We start from the raw sequence: 20,155 nt of genomic DNA, 5'->3' as shown, positions 1-20,155 counted from the left end.
GATTTAATGTGACATGGAGAACAAAGAAAAATCCTAACCTTATTTTGGGTTCTTGATTCTAGAGTCTCATTGCCGCCAACCAAGAAGAGAAAGTGCACACAGGAGCTGGGGGACTCCGGGGACTGTCACGTGGGGACCTACCACTCCAGACCCAGTGAGCCAACCCGGGGCCCCTTGCTGCCATTAAATAAGGGACTCTTACCAGTCTTGGAGTAGCCCTAAAAACCACTTTCTCTCTCATAGAAGGGCGATGATATGCTCTGGGAGTTTATTTCTTCCATCTTCATAATTCTATTTATGTATTTACATTTTGGCTGTGCTGGGTCTTCATTGCTATGCGGGCTTTTCTCTAGTTGTGGTGAGCAGGGGCCTCTCCTGTTACAGGGCACAGGCTCCGGAGTGCTTGGGCTTCAGTAGCTGTGGCTCCTGGGCTCTAGAGCGCGGGTTTAGTAGCTATGGCACATGGGCTTAATTGCTCCACGGTGTGTGAGATCTCCCTGGACCAGGGTTGGAACCTGTGTCTCTGGAATTGGCAGGCGGATTCTTTAACACTGAGCCGCCAGGGAAATCCTGTTTCTTCCTTCTTGATGTAATGTTTCATGCAGTCTTCGGTGGGGTCATACAGGTGCTCCTGGGAAAAGATGCCACTGTCTGACTCTGGCAGAGATGAAATGCTGGTCCTTTCAGTTTTGGGGGCAGCTGTGTCTTGGGGGACCTGGGCTCTAGGCCTGGGGAGGCTGTGCAGTGTGGCAGCACCTGCAGAGCCTGCTGGTGTGCTCAGTGCTTCGTTCAGTGGAATCCTTCTCAACACAGATGTGCACACAAACAACAGGGATCTTAGTAACATGCAGATGCTGAGGTTCAGTGCGTGTGAGGTGTGGGCTGAAATTCTGCATTCCTAACATGCTCCTGGGCGATGCTGCTGCTGCTGGCTCATGGAAAGGAAATTACTGGGAGAAGCAGGACTTGAGAGGATTTCTCCAGGGGAGCAAGAAGGTAGAGAGTTGAGCTTCCTTAGCACTTGCTTCCAATTAGCAGATTCCCAATAGATCTTTGACATTTTGTAAAATCCCCTGGAGAAGGGCATGGCAACCCACTCCAGTATTCTTGCTTGGGAAATTCCATGGACAGAGGAGCCTGGAGGGCTACAGTCCATGGGGGTTGCAAAAGAGTTGGACATGACTGAGCTACTAAAACAACAACAAAAACCATTTTAGAAGTCTTTTCAGTTCAGTTCAGTCACTCAGTCGTGTCCGACTCTTTGCAACCCCATGAATCGCAGCACGCCAGGCCTCCCTGTCATCACCAACTCCCGGAGTTCACTCAGATTCATATCCATCGAGTCAGTGATGCCATCCAGCCATCTCATCCTCTGTCGTCCCCTTCTCCTCCTGCCCTCAACCCCTCCCAACATCAAAGTCTTTTCCAGTGAGTCAACTCTTCGCATGAGGTGGCCAAAATACTGGAGTTTCAGCTTTAGTATCATTCTTTCCAAAGAAATCCCAGGGCTGATCTCCTTCAGAATGGACTGGTTGGATCTCCTTGCAGTCCTAGGGACTCTCAAGAGTCTTCTCCAACACCGCAGTTCAAAAGCATCAGTTCTTCGGGGCTCAGCCTTCTTCACAGTCCAACTATCACAGCCATACGTGACTACTGGAAAAACCATAGTCTTGGCTAGATGGACCTTAGTTGGCAAAGTAATGTCTCTGCTTTTGAATATGCTGTCTAGGTTGGTCATAACTTTTCTTCCAAGGAGTAAGCGTCTCTTAATTTCTTGGCTGCACCAGGTTATACAATGCCCAAGTGGTCAGCCCACCTCATTCTTTGTCTTATATATCACGTGGCGCATCATGTTTTGAGCTTAGGGACCTGATCAAATTGAGAACAAACTGAAGTGTTTGAGCCTGAAGCCTTGAACTTCTGAATTTCTGGAGTAAGTGCTATGACACTTATTAGGGGAAAGGACACTATTCCATGCCAATCTTACTACCCACTGTAAATAGCTAACGTAGGCAGTGTGAACAGTGCCCCCAGCTCAGGATACCAAATCACGTCTCTTTTATTCCTACTCATCGGTTTGGCCAGAAGCCCAAGATTTTCCTCTTAAGGCTCCCCTGCAACTCTTGTCCCCGCACTCTAGAGGTTTATGCTGCCCAGCCAGGAGGTGCCCGTGGCCTTCTCGCCTGCTCAGGTGAGAAAACTGCTGCCTTTGCCTTTCACAGCCACGTGATGAGAATTGGTCCTCTGAGTCCCGGGGAGCCTGATGGTTTGTTTAGGGACATCTGGCCTCAGCTCCGTCACGGGCTGTGGGAGTCCTTCGCTGGATGATGACTTCACTTGGCCAAGTCCCACACATCATCACTCCCCGGACGTGCTGTGGTCGTACTGCCCCGGGCATCCAGCCATCATATAAACCAAACCTCTACTGCCTTCTTGTCTTTTGCATGGTCCCAACATGGCCAGCAGCTGCCTTGATTTTCCTTATTCAACCTTAGAAACACAGAACGCTAATTAAAGCCTTGTTTCTGAATAATATAGAGCTCTCCATCTACCTTCCTATGCATGGTTACTCTGATTTCTTCAAGGATCCTTGTGTACTGCCTGCTGCTTATTTATGCTTCTTAAACACAAAAGCTGAGTAAATTTCTAGCCAGATGAGGGGACCATCTGTTCACTCTCCCACAGATGCACCAGCTCACTGAGAGTACTTTGAGTAAGTCACCCAAACCTTCCAAGAGCTTTCTCATCAGCTAGATTGCTACTCAAATTCTCCTGGCCATTTCAGAAGTCAGCTCCATCCTGTGATGATGGGCTGCAGCCTATCCCTAGGGAGGGCATTGATGTGTCACTCTCTCTGGAGAATAGTCATAGAGAAGTAACTGAAATGTCCCAGCACAGCAGAAGTCTTGCATTCCTTATTTAAATTCTATTCAAAGGTCCCTGAAAAGCCTTCTAAAGATAATCGGCGCCAGATAGCAATTCCAGAATGAAAATGAGCAGGTTCCCAGGGGAATTTAAAAAAAAAAACCTACTTAATCCAAATGCTATGCTTTCAGCAGAAGTCTTCCACTGGGGAACTCATATTTGTTGTTGTAGAGACCAAGAGTTTTACAAAGGTCCTGGAGAAATGGCATATGGGGAATGGAAGGAGGAGCTAGTTTTACAGGCAGAATTTTTGATGCAGGAAGATGTCCTAAATCAATCAGTAAGGTTTTTCTGGTGAATTTCTTCTCAGCAGTTCATGTTGGTCAAGGGTTCCAAGATGCCCATTTATTGGGTTCACAACGTAGAATTACTGGGTTGCTGGAGGCAGATGTAAAAACTTGCTTAGAGAGAGAGTAGGTGTTGGGCAGGCTTCTGCCAGCTGGTTCCTGGCCCCATGTGGTCTGGACCCCAAATATGAGAGGATTCCGGGTCCTGTCTGATGAAAATTCTAAATATAAGAGAGCTCATGGCCCTCTATGGTTTAAACTTCGAATGCATGAATGTTTTTTAACTACAGACTCATGGTCATTAGCCCAAAGAGAAAGAATTTCCAGTGTAGAATCAGGAAAAGTACCTGTCTCGTGTCTCCAGGAATCATGGACTTTTCAAGCCTGACTTTCTTGATTATCACACGAGAATCATAATTTCTACTTCACCAAGAGTTTTTTTTTATTTAAAAAGTAATATAGGGCCTTCCCTGGTGGTCCAGTGGTTGAGACTGCACTTCTACTGCAGGGGTGCAGGTTTGATTGGGAAACTAAGATCCCACATGCAATACAGCAAAAAAAAAAAAAAAAAGTAAAGTAAAAGAAAATATTTTGAAAGACATTCAGATGCAAGCTGTGAGTTTTCTCCCAAAAGTTGAGACTTTGCTGCCTTCACACTTCCGCTTCTCTCTTCTGTTACATTTCTCAAGACTTCCTCAGTGCAGCATGGAGAGAAGTTTTGAATCCATCTATTCCAGGTAACAGTTTTGACACTGAACAAGTGTTTCTGGTCTTTGAACCCCAATTTCTACATTTGTTAAATGGGGTTAAGAATCCTTACCTTGTAGTCACTTTATAAATCTCTTTGGCTACATCTACTGAAACATATCCAATGGTCCAGTGAGTCCCCTTCTAGGAATACACTGAACAGAAGTATATACAAATGCCCATAACAGACAGTTCCCACAGACATTCATACTAGCATTAGTTATAATAGCCACGAATGGAATACTATACAGCAAGAAAAACAAACGAACTGCTATCATTTGCAACAATGACGAATGACCACATAAGCAATACCTAAGAGCACAGATGATATTACATAATTTCTATAAACTTCTCTATGGTATCGGATCAGAATAGTGATTATTCTTGAGCAAGAGAAAGTAGTCACCAGGAGAGAGCATGAGCATGTCTTTTAGAGTGCTGAAAAGCATCCTCTTTCTTGATCTAGAGGTAGTTACCCAGTATAACTCATTTTATTAAAAAGTATCAAACTGTGTACTAATGACCTGTGCACTCTTTTTCATGAATATCATACTTCAGTAAGGGCTTCCTGGGTGGCACTGGTAGTAAGGAACCCCTTACCCCTGCCTGCCCTCCCTGCCAGCACCCAGAGGGGTAGAGCTGACCTTTGATTGCTTCCCCTGCCACCTTACTGCCACGCTTGAGTAGGAAAGGGTCTGAGTTAGGTATTCACGCAGGCCCGCAACATGATTTCACATCAGAGTTGCCACGGAGGCCAAGAAAGAAGTATTCGCTAAAGCTTCTTAGGAAGAACTGAGTCACCTGAGAAAAACTAGTACCTGTGATAAGGACAGCGCTGCTAACACTAACCCAAGGCACCATTGTTTAAACTCTCTCTGGAGGCAGACATGCTGGCAAACACTTGCAGACATGACTCACTGACTTCCTTCAGCAGTTCTGGGAGGCATCATATTGTTCCTCACATTTTGCGGGTGAAGCAACTGAAGCCTAGAGATGTTAGACCGCTTCCTAATTGGCCAGTAAAATGTGGAGTTGTGATTCAAACCCAGTCCCATATGGTTCCAAACTCCAAGCTCTTGAACTTCCTTTATCCTCTCTCCGCTGCAGGAGGGAGAAAGGAAAGATGGAAGAACTAGTTTCTCCCTTTCTTTGAACTTGGTATGAACAGGAGAACCGCAGAAGGTTTTTTGTTTGTTTTGAAAAGTTTAAGACAGGTGACTTTTGGAGGAGTGAGGACGTGAAGAACTCCAAGGATTGCTGACCTTATGTATTCTTAGCTGGGAAAAAGTTTTTCAGGATTTTGAGAAAATCCTTTTCCAAAATGGTTGTACACAGAACTCAAAAAATAGATGTTCTGCTTAGGTGACATCTAATAGTGATATCTCATGAAAAACAGTTTCTGGGACATTTGGGATACAAAGCAAACTGAAGTAGCTCTGGTATTTATTTAAGAAGTCATCAATAAAAGTATAAAGAAAGACAGAACGGTGAGTGGGCTAAGTGCACGTTGTATAGAAGGTGGTGTCACATCCTGACTTGTTGCTTATAGCCATCACCAGTTTTTATGTACACAATTTCCCTTTCACTCCTGGTATGAGGCATGAGTGATGGTAGGGAGCTCACAGAAAAGGGAAACAGCAAACATCTTAATAGGATTTACATAAAATTTTTCTGTGGTTGAATCATAAGTTTTGGAGGCATACTCAAATTAGACAACTTGCAAGGATTATGCAAAACTAGAAACTTGCATATGCGAAATTGCTGTTATTGGACCATTTTTTGATGTACAAAAGAAGCAGTTTCATATAGTTAATACTAACTTCTAACAAAGCATTCTCTGCTAATTTATCTTGGTTTTAATATTAGCTTCTAAAAGTGCTTTCACTTGTGTTATGATATTCTGCTTGTGTGCTGTTGCAAGACGGGCAGGACACTTGTTTGAATTTCTGTTTTGCAATTGAAGGAAGTAAGACATTAAGTGAATAAATAACTTAAAAAAGCGAGACCACAGAATCTTGGTGTCACCAGGGACCTGTAACAAATTAGAATGTATTGGTTGTAAAGAGCAAAAAGAAAGAAGCAAAGGACAAAACCAATTTAAAAACAAACCCTCAAACTGCCTGAAGCAGCAACCAAACAAAAAATCAAAACGAGGGGCTTTATTGGCTCCTGTAACCCAAGATTTAGTACTGGGTGCCAGAACTCAAACTATGCCGTTGGGACTGGGTGTGTTCATGCTCAACTCTACCTTCTGCTGTGCCGGTTCATTTCCAGACAGGCTTTTCTCTCTTGTCCCAGAATGGTGCCAGGAGTTTGGGGGGATGTGTCTTAGATTCAAACCTCATGGAAAAGAGTCAGCATCTCTGAACCTATCTCCCCTAAAGCACAGAGGCCCACGTTTCTTGGATTGAATTAGGCCATATATGTACAATTACTGATGCAAATAGTGAACGCTGTAGTTCTATTGATTAAGCCTGGGTTCCCTACCCTTTCAGTCTGGGAATGGACTTCACTCAAACTGCACCTCTTTGGGCTGGGAATGGGATTCACTAGAACCAAACAGACTGGGAATGAAGAGATGCCATATCGGAAATAGAGTAGATAGACACTGAGGGCAACAAATGCTCACCTTGTCACCTTAGAATCACTGCCCCAAGCTGCTCAATTTACAGATGAGGAAACAAACCTAGCCACATGCCCCTGCTTCCCAACACTTGTCATTCCCCACAGGGTCATTCTGCCTCATACGTGGACTATGCATTCACTCCATGCAGTTGTCTGTGAGTCTAGGGAAAACAGCCTCTGAGGGAAGATCTAACATACCAGTTTCTTTGCAGTGACAGGGAGGAGTCACAGCATCGAAGTGCAAGACCTGGACAGTGAGACACAGAACATGATGCTTGCGGACCAGCCCTCTCCTGCTTTGAAGTGGCAGCCATACCGAAGTGTTCCTTGGCATAGCTTATTAAACAGTCAATATGAAAAACTGTAAGTGGCCTTAGGGAACCCCTATGGTTGACTGGAGAGCAAGGCAGGGCTAACCCTATGGTTGGCTGGGGAGCAAGGCAGTGCTAAATCCAAGTTATTTGGGCTTTGATGCTACCTCTGATCAAATGGAATTTGTCAGTGAGAAATTGTGTCTTGCTTCTTATGTTTTGCATTTTAACAATAAACAGTTGGGACATGAGTTTTGGTCTTCAAGAATCCAGATTTGTAATTCTAACTCATAATTTACCCACTAAATGATGGAGGAAGAGAGAATCTTTTTGAGATCAAATGCCCAGTTTTAACTAAAAGCTGGAAAATGGAGATTTCCCAAATCACTTATATTTAATCCTGCAGTCAATTGAAAATTTCATAGAATTATTTTGGGGGGCATATTAAATTGTTAGCTCCCCCAGCATCAATGTTGCAATTCAGTACTGTTAGTTTATTGTCAATATAGCCTGTAGTGATCAGAGCTGAGGGTGGCTTTATATTAAGAGACTGAAATCAAACCATACAAAATATTCTTAAACTAGAAAATTTTCATCCTATTCTTATGACATTATAGTTTCAAGAAATAAATGTAGACTTATGCACAATTGCTCTTAAAGATCTTTTAAGCTTTCTCTTTATTCCTTAGGATATAATTTACTTAGCCAGCTCTTCTAGAATTTTCACTGATTGTAAATGCCTTCTTGAAACACTAAAATGTGTTAATGGGTAAAGAATATGATTTTCAATTAATAAATAAAACATGAAATGAGAAATGCTGGGCTACAAACTTGAGGGTCTTCAAGGTATTTTTCAAACTCCAAATAATTTTTTATTTTGTATATTCTTATTGGAGTATAGTTGCTTATAGTTTCAACTGTACAGCAAAGTAAATCAGCTATTCTTATCCATATATCCCTCTTTGGATTTCCTTCCCATCTAGGTCACCGCAGAGCACTGACTAGAGTTCCCTGTGCTCTACAGTCCGTTCTCATCAGTTATCTATTTTATACATAGTGTCAGTAGTGTATATATGTTAATCCCAACAGTTTTTTAAGAGCAAAATTTATCACTTGGAATTTTATGTTGGATGAACTAGAAGGAAGAAATCTTCTCCTTAAAATCTGAGGAGTTAGACTTTGGGACTCAATGTGTTTAATAGGAGACAAAAACAAGCAAGTTGCTAGTTGTATCACTGAAATGTTGCAACTTGTATCTTTGCCGCTGTGTGCAATAGAGAAAGAAAAGAAGGATCCAAAGGTCCTGGTTTTGAGTCAGACTTCATTTAATGGTTTTGGGGCAGTTGTTCCATATAGTATCTTACGTATGAGTACCCAGATATGAAACTGTCACACATAAGCACAGTATTTTAATCAAAACCTGTAATGCTTCCTAGTCTGTAATGTATCTGAGTTGATCAAGTTTTCAAGGTAACTGTTCTCTCTTTTCTTACTTGAGTAGGTTTTTTTTAACTTTATCTGAGCAGTCCATCTATGCTTCACTGATCTGGAAAAAAAAAGATACATGAATAGTATCAACTCAAAGATGTAGAGGCAGATTTATTTTGAATGCTTAGCCATAACTCACTTTTCTTAAGCAAAAAAGATAGGCGATATTCATCTGGATTAGAACTCAGGAAGTCTTAAATTCACTACTCACATCGCTGAGATGGAAAATCACTTGCCTCTGCTTAGATTAGTAGATGTAACTCGTTACAGAAGCATAATTTTTCTAAATAACCTGAAAGTTATAAAGTTAGGAGATTAAAATTTTATTACATTTTTTGAATGATATTTACAACTTGTGTTAAAGACCTTTAAAAAGGCCAGTTTAGTTGATTTTATAATTAACTTTTGATATCAAAAGCAGAATCACTACTCTTAGGTAAATAGCATAATTTTTATAATCAGACATTTTTTAAAAATTCAGAATACTCTTCAACTGTATAATTTTTATGGGTTGATATAGTGTCTGCTTACAGCTGTCTTTAAATTTCAGGCTAATGCTCGTACCTGAGCTGCAAATCTTACCTTTTTTCTTCAGAGTTTTTGACAGTGAAACATAGACGATCACACACAAAAATATTTCCTTTGTTTTTTTTTCTTAATCAAAACTGTTCTTACTACCCTCTGTAGTAAAATCTATACAATTCAATCCATCTAGCCTTTTGACAAGCAAATTACAGAAACCTGAGTCAGTGTAAAGTCCCAGATGCCTTAAAATACCTGCTTTTATCACACCCTTCATTCAGTGGATTTTCCCGTTGCTGCTGGAGGGCGCTGTGACTGTGGGGCCTGTGATCAGTTCGTGCTCCTGTTCAGTCCCTCAGTCCTGTCGGACTCTTCGAGATGCCATGAGGCCCCCAGGCTCCTCTGTCCATGGAGTTTTCTGGGCCAGAATACTGGAGTGAGTTGCCACCTCCTCCTCCAGGGGATCTTCCCAACCCAGGGACAGAACTCATGTCTCCTGCATCTCCTGCATTGGCAGGCAGGTTCTTTACCACTGTGCCATCTGAGAAGACTTTGAGGGTACTCAGTGACCTAGTGACTTGATCCATTGGTGAGGTGCTTAGCTTGCCAAGAACATGAATGCTCTTTTCCCAAGAGATCCATTCATATTTCTGTCACTGAAATTAGAAAAAAATTTAGAAAGTCTGTGTTGTTCATTAAATGGCAGCCATCCAAACTGAGATCCCAGGAAGCAAAGACCCACATAGCAGCAGAGAGCTAGCAAAGCAGGAAGAACTGCCATCTCTGTGTGTTGTTCTAGGAAGGAGCTCTTTTCCTGAGGAACATTTAGGAAACTTGATGCATTAAAAATTAAGTTTCATACTTACAACACACACAGAAAAAATTACCAAAATTTTCACCATTTATGTTCTCTTTTCTACTTGATAATGTTGCATGTTTAATCGGTTTTATTTTTATTAACATTAAAAAGTATTTAATCAAGCATGTAATACACAAGGACTTCCCAGGTGGTGCTAATGGTAAAGAACACACCTGTGGGACATAAGAGATGTGGATTTGATCCCTGGGTTGGGAAGATCCCCTGGTGGAGGGCATAGCAACCCACTCCAGTATTCTTGCCTGGGGAATTCCATGGACAGGGGAGCCTGGTGAGCTACAGTCCATAGAGTTGCAAAGAGTCGGACACTACTGCAGCAAGTTAGCATGTACGTATATGTAAAGTATAGCTCTTGAACATGATTTGATAAAACAAATAAAGCAAGAGTCTGATTAGCTAACCCACCATCATCCTATTTTTTTTTTTTTTTCTGCAGAAGTAAACAACATAGGTAGGTATTCAGTGCTATGATCAGATTAGAAGGATAAAAAGGAAATGGCCATACTTTAGTGAAAACATGTTTTCGATCAGTAGTTTGACTGACTCTGGTTAATCTGGTTGAAAGCTATTCCTGGTAGTTCTGACCAGTCTGCTTTTTTTTTTCATCTGACTACCAGGAAGCTGAGTAGTCATTCATCTGAGGGACTATTTCAGTGTGGTGATGCTGATGAAATGAGAGATTTTTCTTAAGAAGGAAAAAAATGAATTCTATCCCAGATATTTGATATGTCTGAGTAATATAGTAATTTCTCAACTTCTAACCAATGTCTTTCTATTGTGTAGTGGAGTCAAGTTAGAAATCTAGGAAACACAAAGCGAAAAGGCAGGCTGAGGAGACAATGATTCCATTTGGGAAGAATTGTACTTCCTTCTCATGAAGGAAAAAAGCTGTGAGATAGCCAGCTGTGTTCTGAAATACCATTTTCATTTCCTTGGTGAAAATTAACAAAATTGATTGATTAAACATAGCAAGAGGGCTTCCCTGGTGGCTCAGTTGGTAAGGAGTCTGCCTGCAATGCAGAGACCCGAGTTTGATCCCCTGGAGAAGGGAGTGGCAACCCACTCTAGTATTCTTCCCTGGAAAATTCCATGGACAGAAGAGCCTGGCGGGCTACAGTCCATGGGATTGCAAACAGTCGGACACAACTGAGTGACTAACACTTTCACATTTTTCAGATATAGCAAAAGATACTTTCCAAAATGTATTTTGCTAAAATGTTTGTATAATTAATTTTGCTCATGAAAGAAAATGTGTAGAAAATATTTGTAAGACTGGTTTCTTGCTTCCACTTTTCATAGACCCGATGTAGGCTATCGAGTCGTCACAGACAAAGGATTTAATTTTTCACCAGCAGATGAAGCTTTTGTTTGCCAAAAGAAGAACCATTTTCAGATCACCATCCATATTCAAGTTTGGGGAAGTCCAAAATTTGTCAAAACCCAAATGGGTCTAAAGCCAATAGAAATGTTTTACTTGAAACCTTTTGGGGTTAAGGTAAGTCTTTTATTTAGTTTCATCTCATTCAGCCAACGTTTAGTAAGTATTCCTGTTGTCTGTTGCTACATAACCATCTATCCCGAAACTTAGCAACTAAAAATAATAACACTCATTGGTTTGGATCAAAAATTTGCCCCTTGCTCAGGGCTCAGCTCTACCCAGGAGTCATTAGCTGGATCCACTTTCCAAGATGGCTCACGTGAGTGTCTGTAAGTCTACTGGCCATCAGCCAGGAGCTCAAAGAGGGCGGTAGCTGGGAGGCCTTGGGCTCTTCTCCATGTAGACCTCTCTGTGGGACAGCTTGTGCTTCCTCACAGCATGGTGAATGGGCTCTAAGAATAAATACTTCAAGACATAGGAAATAGAAGCTGCCAATTCAGAATCTGGCAGAACATCACTTCAAACTACAGCTTTAAAGTTTTTCGTGCATAAATCTTGGACTTCTTTTGCTGAGTGTAATTCGTTTATTCTTTTTGAGGCTGGTGTGTTCCCATATGCAGTTGGTTCATAGTTTTCACCAAATTCTCAAAGAAGTCTGCAACTTAAAGAGCCAAGGAACCACTAATCTAGTCGACGCTCCCTCTTTCCCAGTTAACAGAGGGGAAACTGAGGCCCAGGAAAGTCACACCATTCACCCGAAATAGTAAATAATAGAGCTGGGATTAGAATGCAGATAGGATGACTTCTGAGGGCTCAACAAGGATTTATTGCAGTATTACCTCAGATCCAGCTCCTTAGGGTGGGGAATATCCATTATCTGCATACATGTTTTTCTGATCACTAACCTGGGCTCAGGCACCGAGTCTCCCAAAGTGGTGCTTCACAGCTAAACATATCAGCTGCTCTTGCTCCAAACCAAGCTCTTAAATAAAACCAATGCAAACCAAACCAAAATAAAATAAACAGCAAGCACACAATAGTAAAACATATATTTCTGGTTATGGAAGTAATATGAGTCCATTGTGGACATTATGAAATATAATAGAAAAGTATGAAAGAAGAGATAAAATTCATTCATACTTGGGATCCACAATTTAATAACTTAATTTTTCCTTATTTTTTTCTACTATTAAAATAAATAGCATTATATAATATCATTAAAGACTATAAAATATTATTTACCAAGATGATATGGTTTTCCATTATATCAAGATACCATATTAACTCTTGTATTATTATAAATTTTTTGGTAATACAAATTTATTGTAAATTTTTTTTTGCAGTGAACATCCAGGCATATTCATTTTTGTATGAGAATAAATTCCAGAATAGGCATTGCACATTGAACATATAATCAGTATTAAAACTCTTGATGTTGGTTGCCTAATTGCTTTCCAGAAAGATAGTGACTATGCAGATACCTACAAGCCATAGGGCAGATACCAGCAGACACTTGCTACTCTTCACTAATAACAAGAAGACTTTGTAGCAACTATTGAATAAATGTCATTTCCTATGTTTTTTTTTATTTTTACTGTTTATTGTTATTTCTTATTAATAAGCTCTGAAAGGGCTGAGATTTCTGTTAGTGTTGTCTTCTCACCTCTATTGCCTAATGCAATGCCTGATTCAAAGCAGGTGCTCAGCAAACATGTACGAAGTGAAAGAATGAATGCATAAATGAGTGCATGGAGCTGTTGAGCTGCCTTGCTCTTGTGTTTGGGGGATTTCCTGGTAGCTCAGTGGGTAAAGAATCCACCTGCAATGCAGGAGACCCTGGTTCAATCCCTGGGTCGTGAAGATCCATAGTCTGCTCTTTACTCCCTGTTAACCTGAAGTTCTCTCTTGTCTTGTGTTTTCTTTGTTTAGCTCTTTAGGTGTTTGTTTCTTTTCTCTCCAAGAGCACACTGCTTTAAGGTCAGGGTCTTTGCCTTATACATTCCTTCAGTGACTCGTGCCTCTTGCCAACTGCTTAACATAATGCCTTGGGAAATTTTTCAAGTAATTGAAAATTATTTACTAATGAATGTTTTAATTAATAAAGAAATTAGTTATGAAGTAATTACTTTTTGTTATTCTACATAGGTAGAAGCCACCAATCAAATAATTGCTATTGAACAGTCCCAAGCAGACAGAAGCAAAAAGATTTTCAATCCTGTTAAGTAAGAACTTCTTTTCTGAATTCTCTTGTGAACATATTTTGGGAAGAAAATCTATTGCCAAATTTATTTTATTTTAAAAGAATTCCATGATACAAACTAAATTAGTAATAATGTGTTAGTATTATGAACACATGCTTATCAACAAAAGTAGGTAAGATATATTGAAATAATTGCAAACAAATCTGTATAAAAGCCCCATCTTTTAGGTCATCATTATTTACAGAATATTTATTACTGACAACCTTGCTAACAACTTCGGTTTCCTGAGACAGAATATAATTAGATCTTTCTTTCGATTTTTCATTTAAATCAGCATGCTATTGATTGAATTGATATTAAGGTTCAGGATCCATGCTGTGCTTATAATTCATTTATCTTGTTTCTTAAAGCACTGCTGTTAGATTGCTTAATGAGCCCTAAAATAGAAAGAATGCGGGGAACTTCCCCAGTGATCCAGTGGCTAGGACCCTGTGCTCCCAATGCAGGGGGCCTGGGTTCAATTTCTGGTCAGGAAACCAGGTCCACATGTCATTACTAAGATCCTGTGCAGCCCAAGAAATAAATGAAAATAGTATTTCAAAAAAAGAAAGCCACAGGACTGGGATCATCCAAAACAATACGGTGGACCTTGCCATATCAAATAAGTGAGACTTGCTTTTTGACTGACTGGTTGGGGATGATTTGAGCCTGAGTCAGTCCTATTTGGGGAAGAAGATGGTGCTAGAGCCTGGACAGAGCAGGTGTGAGCTCAGCCTGCAGCTCCAGCGTGTACAGACAGCTCTGAACTTGCCTGGTACCTCTGGTTTTCCCTTGCTGGGAGGCTGTGTGTGGTCTACCTTAGGAGCAGACAGCTTCCCACAGTCAGGTCAGGAGAGGGCAAATGCGTGAAGGAGATGAGAAGGAGTTCACCAGGAACCTAGAGGATCTGCTTCTGTCAGGAGGAGAGCAGTGTAGCGAAAGTGACGCAGATAACAGGGCTTCTCTCCTGTTGTCGAGATCAAAGAGCCCCAGTGTAGGAGAACAAGCCCTTCAGAGCCAGGTAGTCTGGGCTTGAACTGTTGCTGAATGAGCATTTCTAGTCTATGAAATTAAAAGACACTTTCTCCTTGGAGGAAAAGCTATGACAAACCTAGACAGCGTATTAAAAAGTAGAGATGTCACTTTGCTGATCAAGGTCCATATAGTTAAAGCTATGGTTTCTCCAGTAGCTATGTTTGGATGTGAGAGCTGGACCATAAAGAAGGCTGAACACCAAAGAAATAATGCTTTCGAGTTGTGGTGCTAGAGAAGACTCTTGAGAATCCCTTCAACTGCAAGGAAATCAAACCAGTCAACCCTAAAGGAAATCAACTCTGAATATTCATTGGAAGGACTGACGCTGAAGCTGAAACTCCAATACTTTGGCCACCTGATGCGAAGAGCCAACTTACTGGAAAAGACCCTGATGCTGGGAAAGGTTGAGGGCAGGAGGAGAAGGAGACAACAGAGGATGAGATGGTTGGATGGCATCTCTGACTAAATGGATGTGAATTTGAGCCAAGGAGATTGAGAAGGACAGAGAAGCCTGGTGTGCTGCAATCCATGAGTTTTCAAAGAGTTGGACATGACTTAGTGACTAAGCAAAGAGTAACTCCCTGGCAGCCATTCCGGACCAGGCTGGGTATTATCTTAAAAATCAGTGTCCTCCACAGTGTGATAAGAATGGGGGACTAAACATACGTCAGAATCTAAGAATGAATCAGATATGATCAAGAACTATGTTCTCTTACAGTCTCTTGGTATTTTTGCTGTTTGCTTTAGAATTAACCTGCTGGCCGACCAGGTCACCAAAGTAACTCTGGGCCGGTTACACTTCAGTGAAACCACAGCAAATAACATGAGAAAGAAGGGGAAGCCAAACCCTGACCAGAGGTACTGGCGTGGTGTGTATGCCTTGGGCGGGTGGGGTGTGGGGGGCGGGTAGCTGGTTATGCTACCTGACAGCCCAGGGCCCCCAGAGCCCCCTCTGATCCCCTTGGCCTCCCTCAGCTGCTTTCCTCCCTTCTCTGACTCTGCTGTTGCCACATCTCATTCACCCTTAGACACCGTCCTTTCCTCACACCCTGCGATGCCTCCTCTCCTGCCCAGCCTCCGGGTGGCTTGTTTTCATTCTCCCCATGATCCTTCTGCAGCAATCCCCAACCACCTGGATCTAATGCCTGATGATCTGAAGTGGAGCTGATGTAACAATAATAGAAACAAAGTGCACAATAAATGTAATGCACTTGAATCTTTCTGAAACCATGCCCCTTCCACCCCAGTCCGTGGAAAAACTGTCTCCCATGAAACTGGCCCTTTGTGCCAAGAAGGTTGGAGACAGCTGCATTTAGAGGGACCATGTGTTCATGTCTTGTGACTGGCTGAGGGCTGAGGATTGATGGCATTTCTCGAATTCTGTGTGCTGGTCACTACTTTAATGCCCTGAGCTCCTAAGCTCTGCTGTATCCTTTTTTGACTGAAAGTATATTTGCATTAAAGATTTACACCTGTGATTCTCAGAATGTGCTCCCAGGACTGGCAGAGATGGTATCACCTGGACACTTATTAGAGATGCATGTTGTTGGGACTCACTAAAAACCTACCTGATCAAAAATTTGGGGTGAGGTCCAGCAGTCTATATTTTAACAGGCCCCGCTCCAGCTGATTTGATGCATGCTCAAGTTTAGGAACCACTGATTTTAGAACAAAGGTTTTGGAGTTGGAGGGAATTGAGTTTGACTATTTGATACCGCCATTTACTAGCTGGGTGACCTTGAGCATGGAACTTAACCTCCCTGAGATTCATTTTCCTGTTCTGTAAAAACGGTTTAATACCCATACCCTTCTCCAGTAAGGTTGTTTTGGGGTTCTAAATGAAATAATGTAGATAAACTGCTTAGTCCAGCACATGGCCCATTTTGAGCACTCAGTGGATGATAGCTAATTATTATCATCATTGTAACAGTTGTTACTATTATTGACATACTTTAGTTACAGGGGAAAAGTCATACTCCCTAAGGACTGGAGACTGTTTAGAGTGCTACAGAAGAAGTTGGCAAAGGTGTTTTTTTTTTTTTTTAATGCAATTCTTGAAGTAAATGCTTTTCTGGTAGGTATAGTTTATATTTTGACTTTCAAGAAATGGTCTAATAAGGACCTACTGAATAGCACAGGGAACTCTATTCAATACTCTGTAATGATCTATGCGAGAAAAGAATCTAAAAATGAGTGGACATATATATGAGATTCATTTTCCTGTATAGCAGAAACTAACTTCAATAAAAAGTTTTAAAAACACATCATGCTTCTTAAAAAAAAAAGAAGAAATGGTCTAATCTTAGAAGTGTCTCATCAGTGGTACACATGAAGAAGCATTTAAAATAGTGAGGAAGATCGCCTTGATAACAGTCGGAAGAGAGGGTTCTGGTTTTTGACTGAAGTCATGACTGGAGGCTGTGAAATGGGCAGGTTACATGACCAAGAGCAGATCAGGATGGGAAGGAACCTGTGCGGCTGGGCCAGCCCTGCGGGGTCACCCACCCCCCCCACCCCCCCCCCAACCCCCGCCTTGGGGCCTAGGATGTGTAGCTTGGATGGCTCTGGACAAAGGCACCTCTAAGGTGACTTTCTGTTGTGCGTGTGCAAGGAAATGGCCACCCACTCCAGTGTTCTTGCCTGGAGAATCCCAGGGACGGGGAGCCTGGTGGGCTGCTGTCTGTGGGGTCGCACAGAGTCAGACATGACTGCAGCGACTTAGCACTTAGCAGTGTGTGTGAGCAGTGCTGTGCTGAGCGCCCTGGGATCCAGCAGGGTAAGGCCTGCACTAGGCCAGCACTGATGGGCCAAGCCCAGTCTGCCCAGTGATGGCTGTTGTGGGTGTGCAAAACAGCACACTCATCCCTCAAGCTGAGTGAAAGGCAGACCCAGAACAACAGTGAGTGAACCAACTCCTCTGTGGTTTCACAAGAGGGGCAACTTAGAGTGGAAGAGAAAACCTTTGAATATGTAAACCCATCTGGGTAAATTCTCTGTTAATTAATCAGTGTGATGGCACACACTATGTCTCTTGTTTCCTGATGTGCGGGCATTGGTCTGTTGTTTCTGAACTAGATACTTCATGTTGGTGGTTGGACTGTATGCTGCTAACCAAGGCCAGTTCTACCTGTTGTCTGCCCACATCTCTGAACGGATCATTGTAAGGGTAAGTGCGGTTCTTTGACTTTTCAGGATCCCATGGTTTTTTTTGTTTGTTTGTTTGTTTTCCCCTGTAAGTAGACTTTACATATTCAGTGGAATGCATGAAGTATGCATGAAGTTTCTCAATTGCCAGTGATGACAAAGATAATGATAGTAATAGCAGATATTGTTATTTTAGTTTTTACATTGTGGCTCTCAACCACAACTTTTGTTTCCCATGGGTCATTTGGCAATGTCTGCAAACATTTGTGGTTGTTACAACTGGGGGTGCTACTGGCATTTAGTGGGTTAAGGCCAGGGATGCCGCTCAACACGTTCCGATGCCCAGGACAGCCCCCACAACAGAGTTACTCCTCCTCAAATGTAAGTAGTGCCGTAGATGAGAAGCCCTGGATTTTGCTGTATGTTGTAGGCACTGGGCTACATAATTTCTGTATGACATCATTCTACATTGTTTCACATTTACATTACATTCTTTGCACCCAGAGGAACTTAAGAGTTCTTAAGAGGGGCTTAAGAGGGAGAGAAAGTCATCCATGAGCACAAAGCTAGTAAGTCAATGATGGAGCCTGGGTTACAACCCAGTTCCCTCTGACCCCAAGCCCACAGGGTGGGGGAATAGGCAGGAAGGCATCCCATGCCCCAGACTGATCGGTGACCCCAAAGACTTCTAGGCTGCTGCCCAGAGCATAGTAATGGCTCAGCATGTTTTGCTGAATGAATGATTGGTCACAGCTCTGGGCGGGAGTCTTGGCAGGCACAAAAACATAAAGCTATTGGCAGCTGCAGCTGCAGCTGCAGCTGCGTGAGGCCAGGCTGGCCAGCACAGAGAATGCCAGGGCCATGAGGGAGCAGGTAACCACAGGCCTGGCAGCCCTGGGAGGGGCTGTTTGGTGATGGGTCTTTGAAGTGTCACAGGGAGACGTGCACACTCCAGTAGGGAAACTGGTTTACAGTGGGGCATGCCCACTGAACTGGCTGTTAAACTTAGGCCTGGGGACAAGTGCTGCCCATTTGGGGAAGTGAGTCTTCCACAGCTTGCCTTGAGCTGTTCTCAAACAAAGGGCCCTCTGTGTAATTCTTTTAGTCAATAAAAAATAACAAGCCATCTATTAGTGGAACTCTTGAAACTACATCTCAGAGTTTTATTGGAAGCAAAGTAATGATGGAAATGAAGTAAAACACTGGTGCGTCCAGATATCTGTGGGTGAGGCCGGCTGTGTGCCCACCAGCACGCATACCAGACTGTGTTTCTGTGGGGCCAGATCTAAGCTTCGGCAAAACAGCATCCTCTGGGGCAAAGGCAGGTGGGGCCCCTCCTTAGGTTATGAGCCAAGGGCAGAGGTTAAGCCCACACCTCACCCAGGGTTGGGGTGGTCTCTGACACCTCACCTGCTGTCATCTGGGATTGCTTTGGTGTGCTAATACCTGTGATTTAAAGTCAAGTCTGAAAACCTAGGTTGCTTATTTTTTCTGATTCCTCACAGGAAGGAACAAATACAGGCAATGCCTTTCTTTATAATGGTAGGGTAGATCAGATACCATGAAACTGCTGCTTTGAGTGGTCAAATTCATGCTGAAGTCAGGCAGTCTGCTAGTCACCTGCGTACTTTAAATAATTTACCTGGTGTTGAGATTTCTCCATTTCCTGCCGACAGCCCCTGCAAAGCTCTGCTTAGGCTGCCGTGCAAGTCTCCACAGCAGCAATGTGAGAGGGGAACATGGCCGGACACGCTGTTCCCAGAACTCTCTGTTAATGGGCTCTTTCTCGTACCCAAAGTTCAAAGGGAATTTAACTCATAATGATGACGTCCAAAGTTTCTGCAATTCATGTTAAGTATGACTATTGAAAAAATTCTGCTTAGTATAGATTGGATGTCATATTATTCACTAAGTTTTTATTTTTAAAAATGAATGTTCCAGATTCAATGGCTTTCTTCTACCCATAATTTTTGGTTAAAGAGAATACCCTATTCTATATGTATGCTGGATAACTCAAGGGTTACCCTAACAACAATGAGAAAAAAATATGATAGCAATAATATCTTTTCTCACACTGGAAATATCTTACTGAGATTATTTTGTTCTAACCCCAAATGCAGAGTGAAAATGAATGCAGACTTTTACATTATTTAAGCATATAATGTTTAAACCAACTAGCAGAAAAACTGAATTTAAGAAATGGCATTATTGTTTGAATCAGTGAGTTTTAGAGAGCACGTTTCCTGCCCTTGAGATTCTAAAGGGTACTAAACAGGTATATGTACCATGGATTGAGCAGAGGGCAGACCAGCCTATATTTTACAAAAAAGCCAGATATGCCCTCTTGGGCCAAGGCCTGGGTCTGTTAGTTCGAGTTCTAGAATGAAGGAAGAGAAATGTGACAAAGATAAGACTTGACCACATTATATGGAGACCTGAAAATTGCATTTAGCAAATCCAGATTCATTTTGAGAACTGAGTCATTTTTCCCATAGCAGAAATTAACATAAGGGTGAATGTATGGAGGGAGGTTGGGCTTCCCAGGTGGCTCAGATGGTAAAGAATCCACCCACAAT

The 20,155-nt window shown here is 42.2% G+C and overlaps 1 protein-coding gene across 3 annotated transcripts in view; it reads left to right on the top strand.

The window, feature by feature from the left end:
* Nucleotides 1-20,155, top strand: part of MYRFL (myelin regulatory factor like) — a 121,404-nt gene that overhangs the window by 45,638 nt on the left and 55,611 nt on the right. For all 3 annotated transcript variants that reach the window (XM_060412793.1, XM_027967457.2, XM_042246922.2), the window contains 6 exons: nucleotides 63-154; nucleotides 6,797-6,947; nucleotides 11,082-11,277; nucleotides 13,306-13,382; nucleotides 15,183-15,293; nucleotides 17,511-17,601. In XM_060412793.1, coding sequence (XP_060268776.1) covers nucleotides 63-154; nucleotides 6,797-6,947; nucleotides 11,082-11,277; nucleotides 13,306-13,382; nucleotides 15,183-15,293; nucleotides 17,511-17,601 — 718 coding nt within the window. The remainder of the gene's footprint in view (nucleotides 1-62; nucleotides 155-6,796; nucleotides 6,948-11,081; nucleotides 11,278-13,305; nucleotides 13,383-15,182; nucleotides 15,294-17,510; nucleotides 17,602-20,155) is intronic.

The sequence above is a fragment of the Ovis aries genome, chromosome 3 (genome assembly GCF_016772045.2).
Source record: "Ovis aries strain OAR_USU_Benz2616 breed Rambouillet chromosome 3, ARS-UI_Ramb_v3.0, whole genome shotgun sequence".
NCBI classification, from domain to species: Eukaryota; Metazoa; Chordata; class Mammalia; order Artiodactyla; family Bovidae; genus Ovis; species Ovis aries.
The sequence above is the reverse complement of the archived record's forward strand: the minus strand, read 5'-3'. Positions and strand labels throughout refer to the sequence as shown.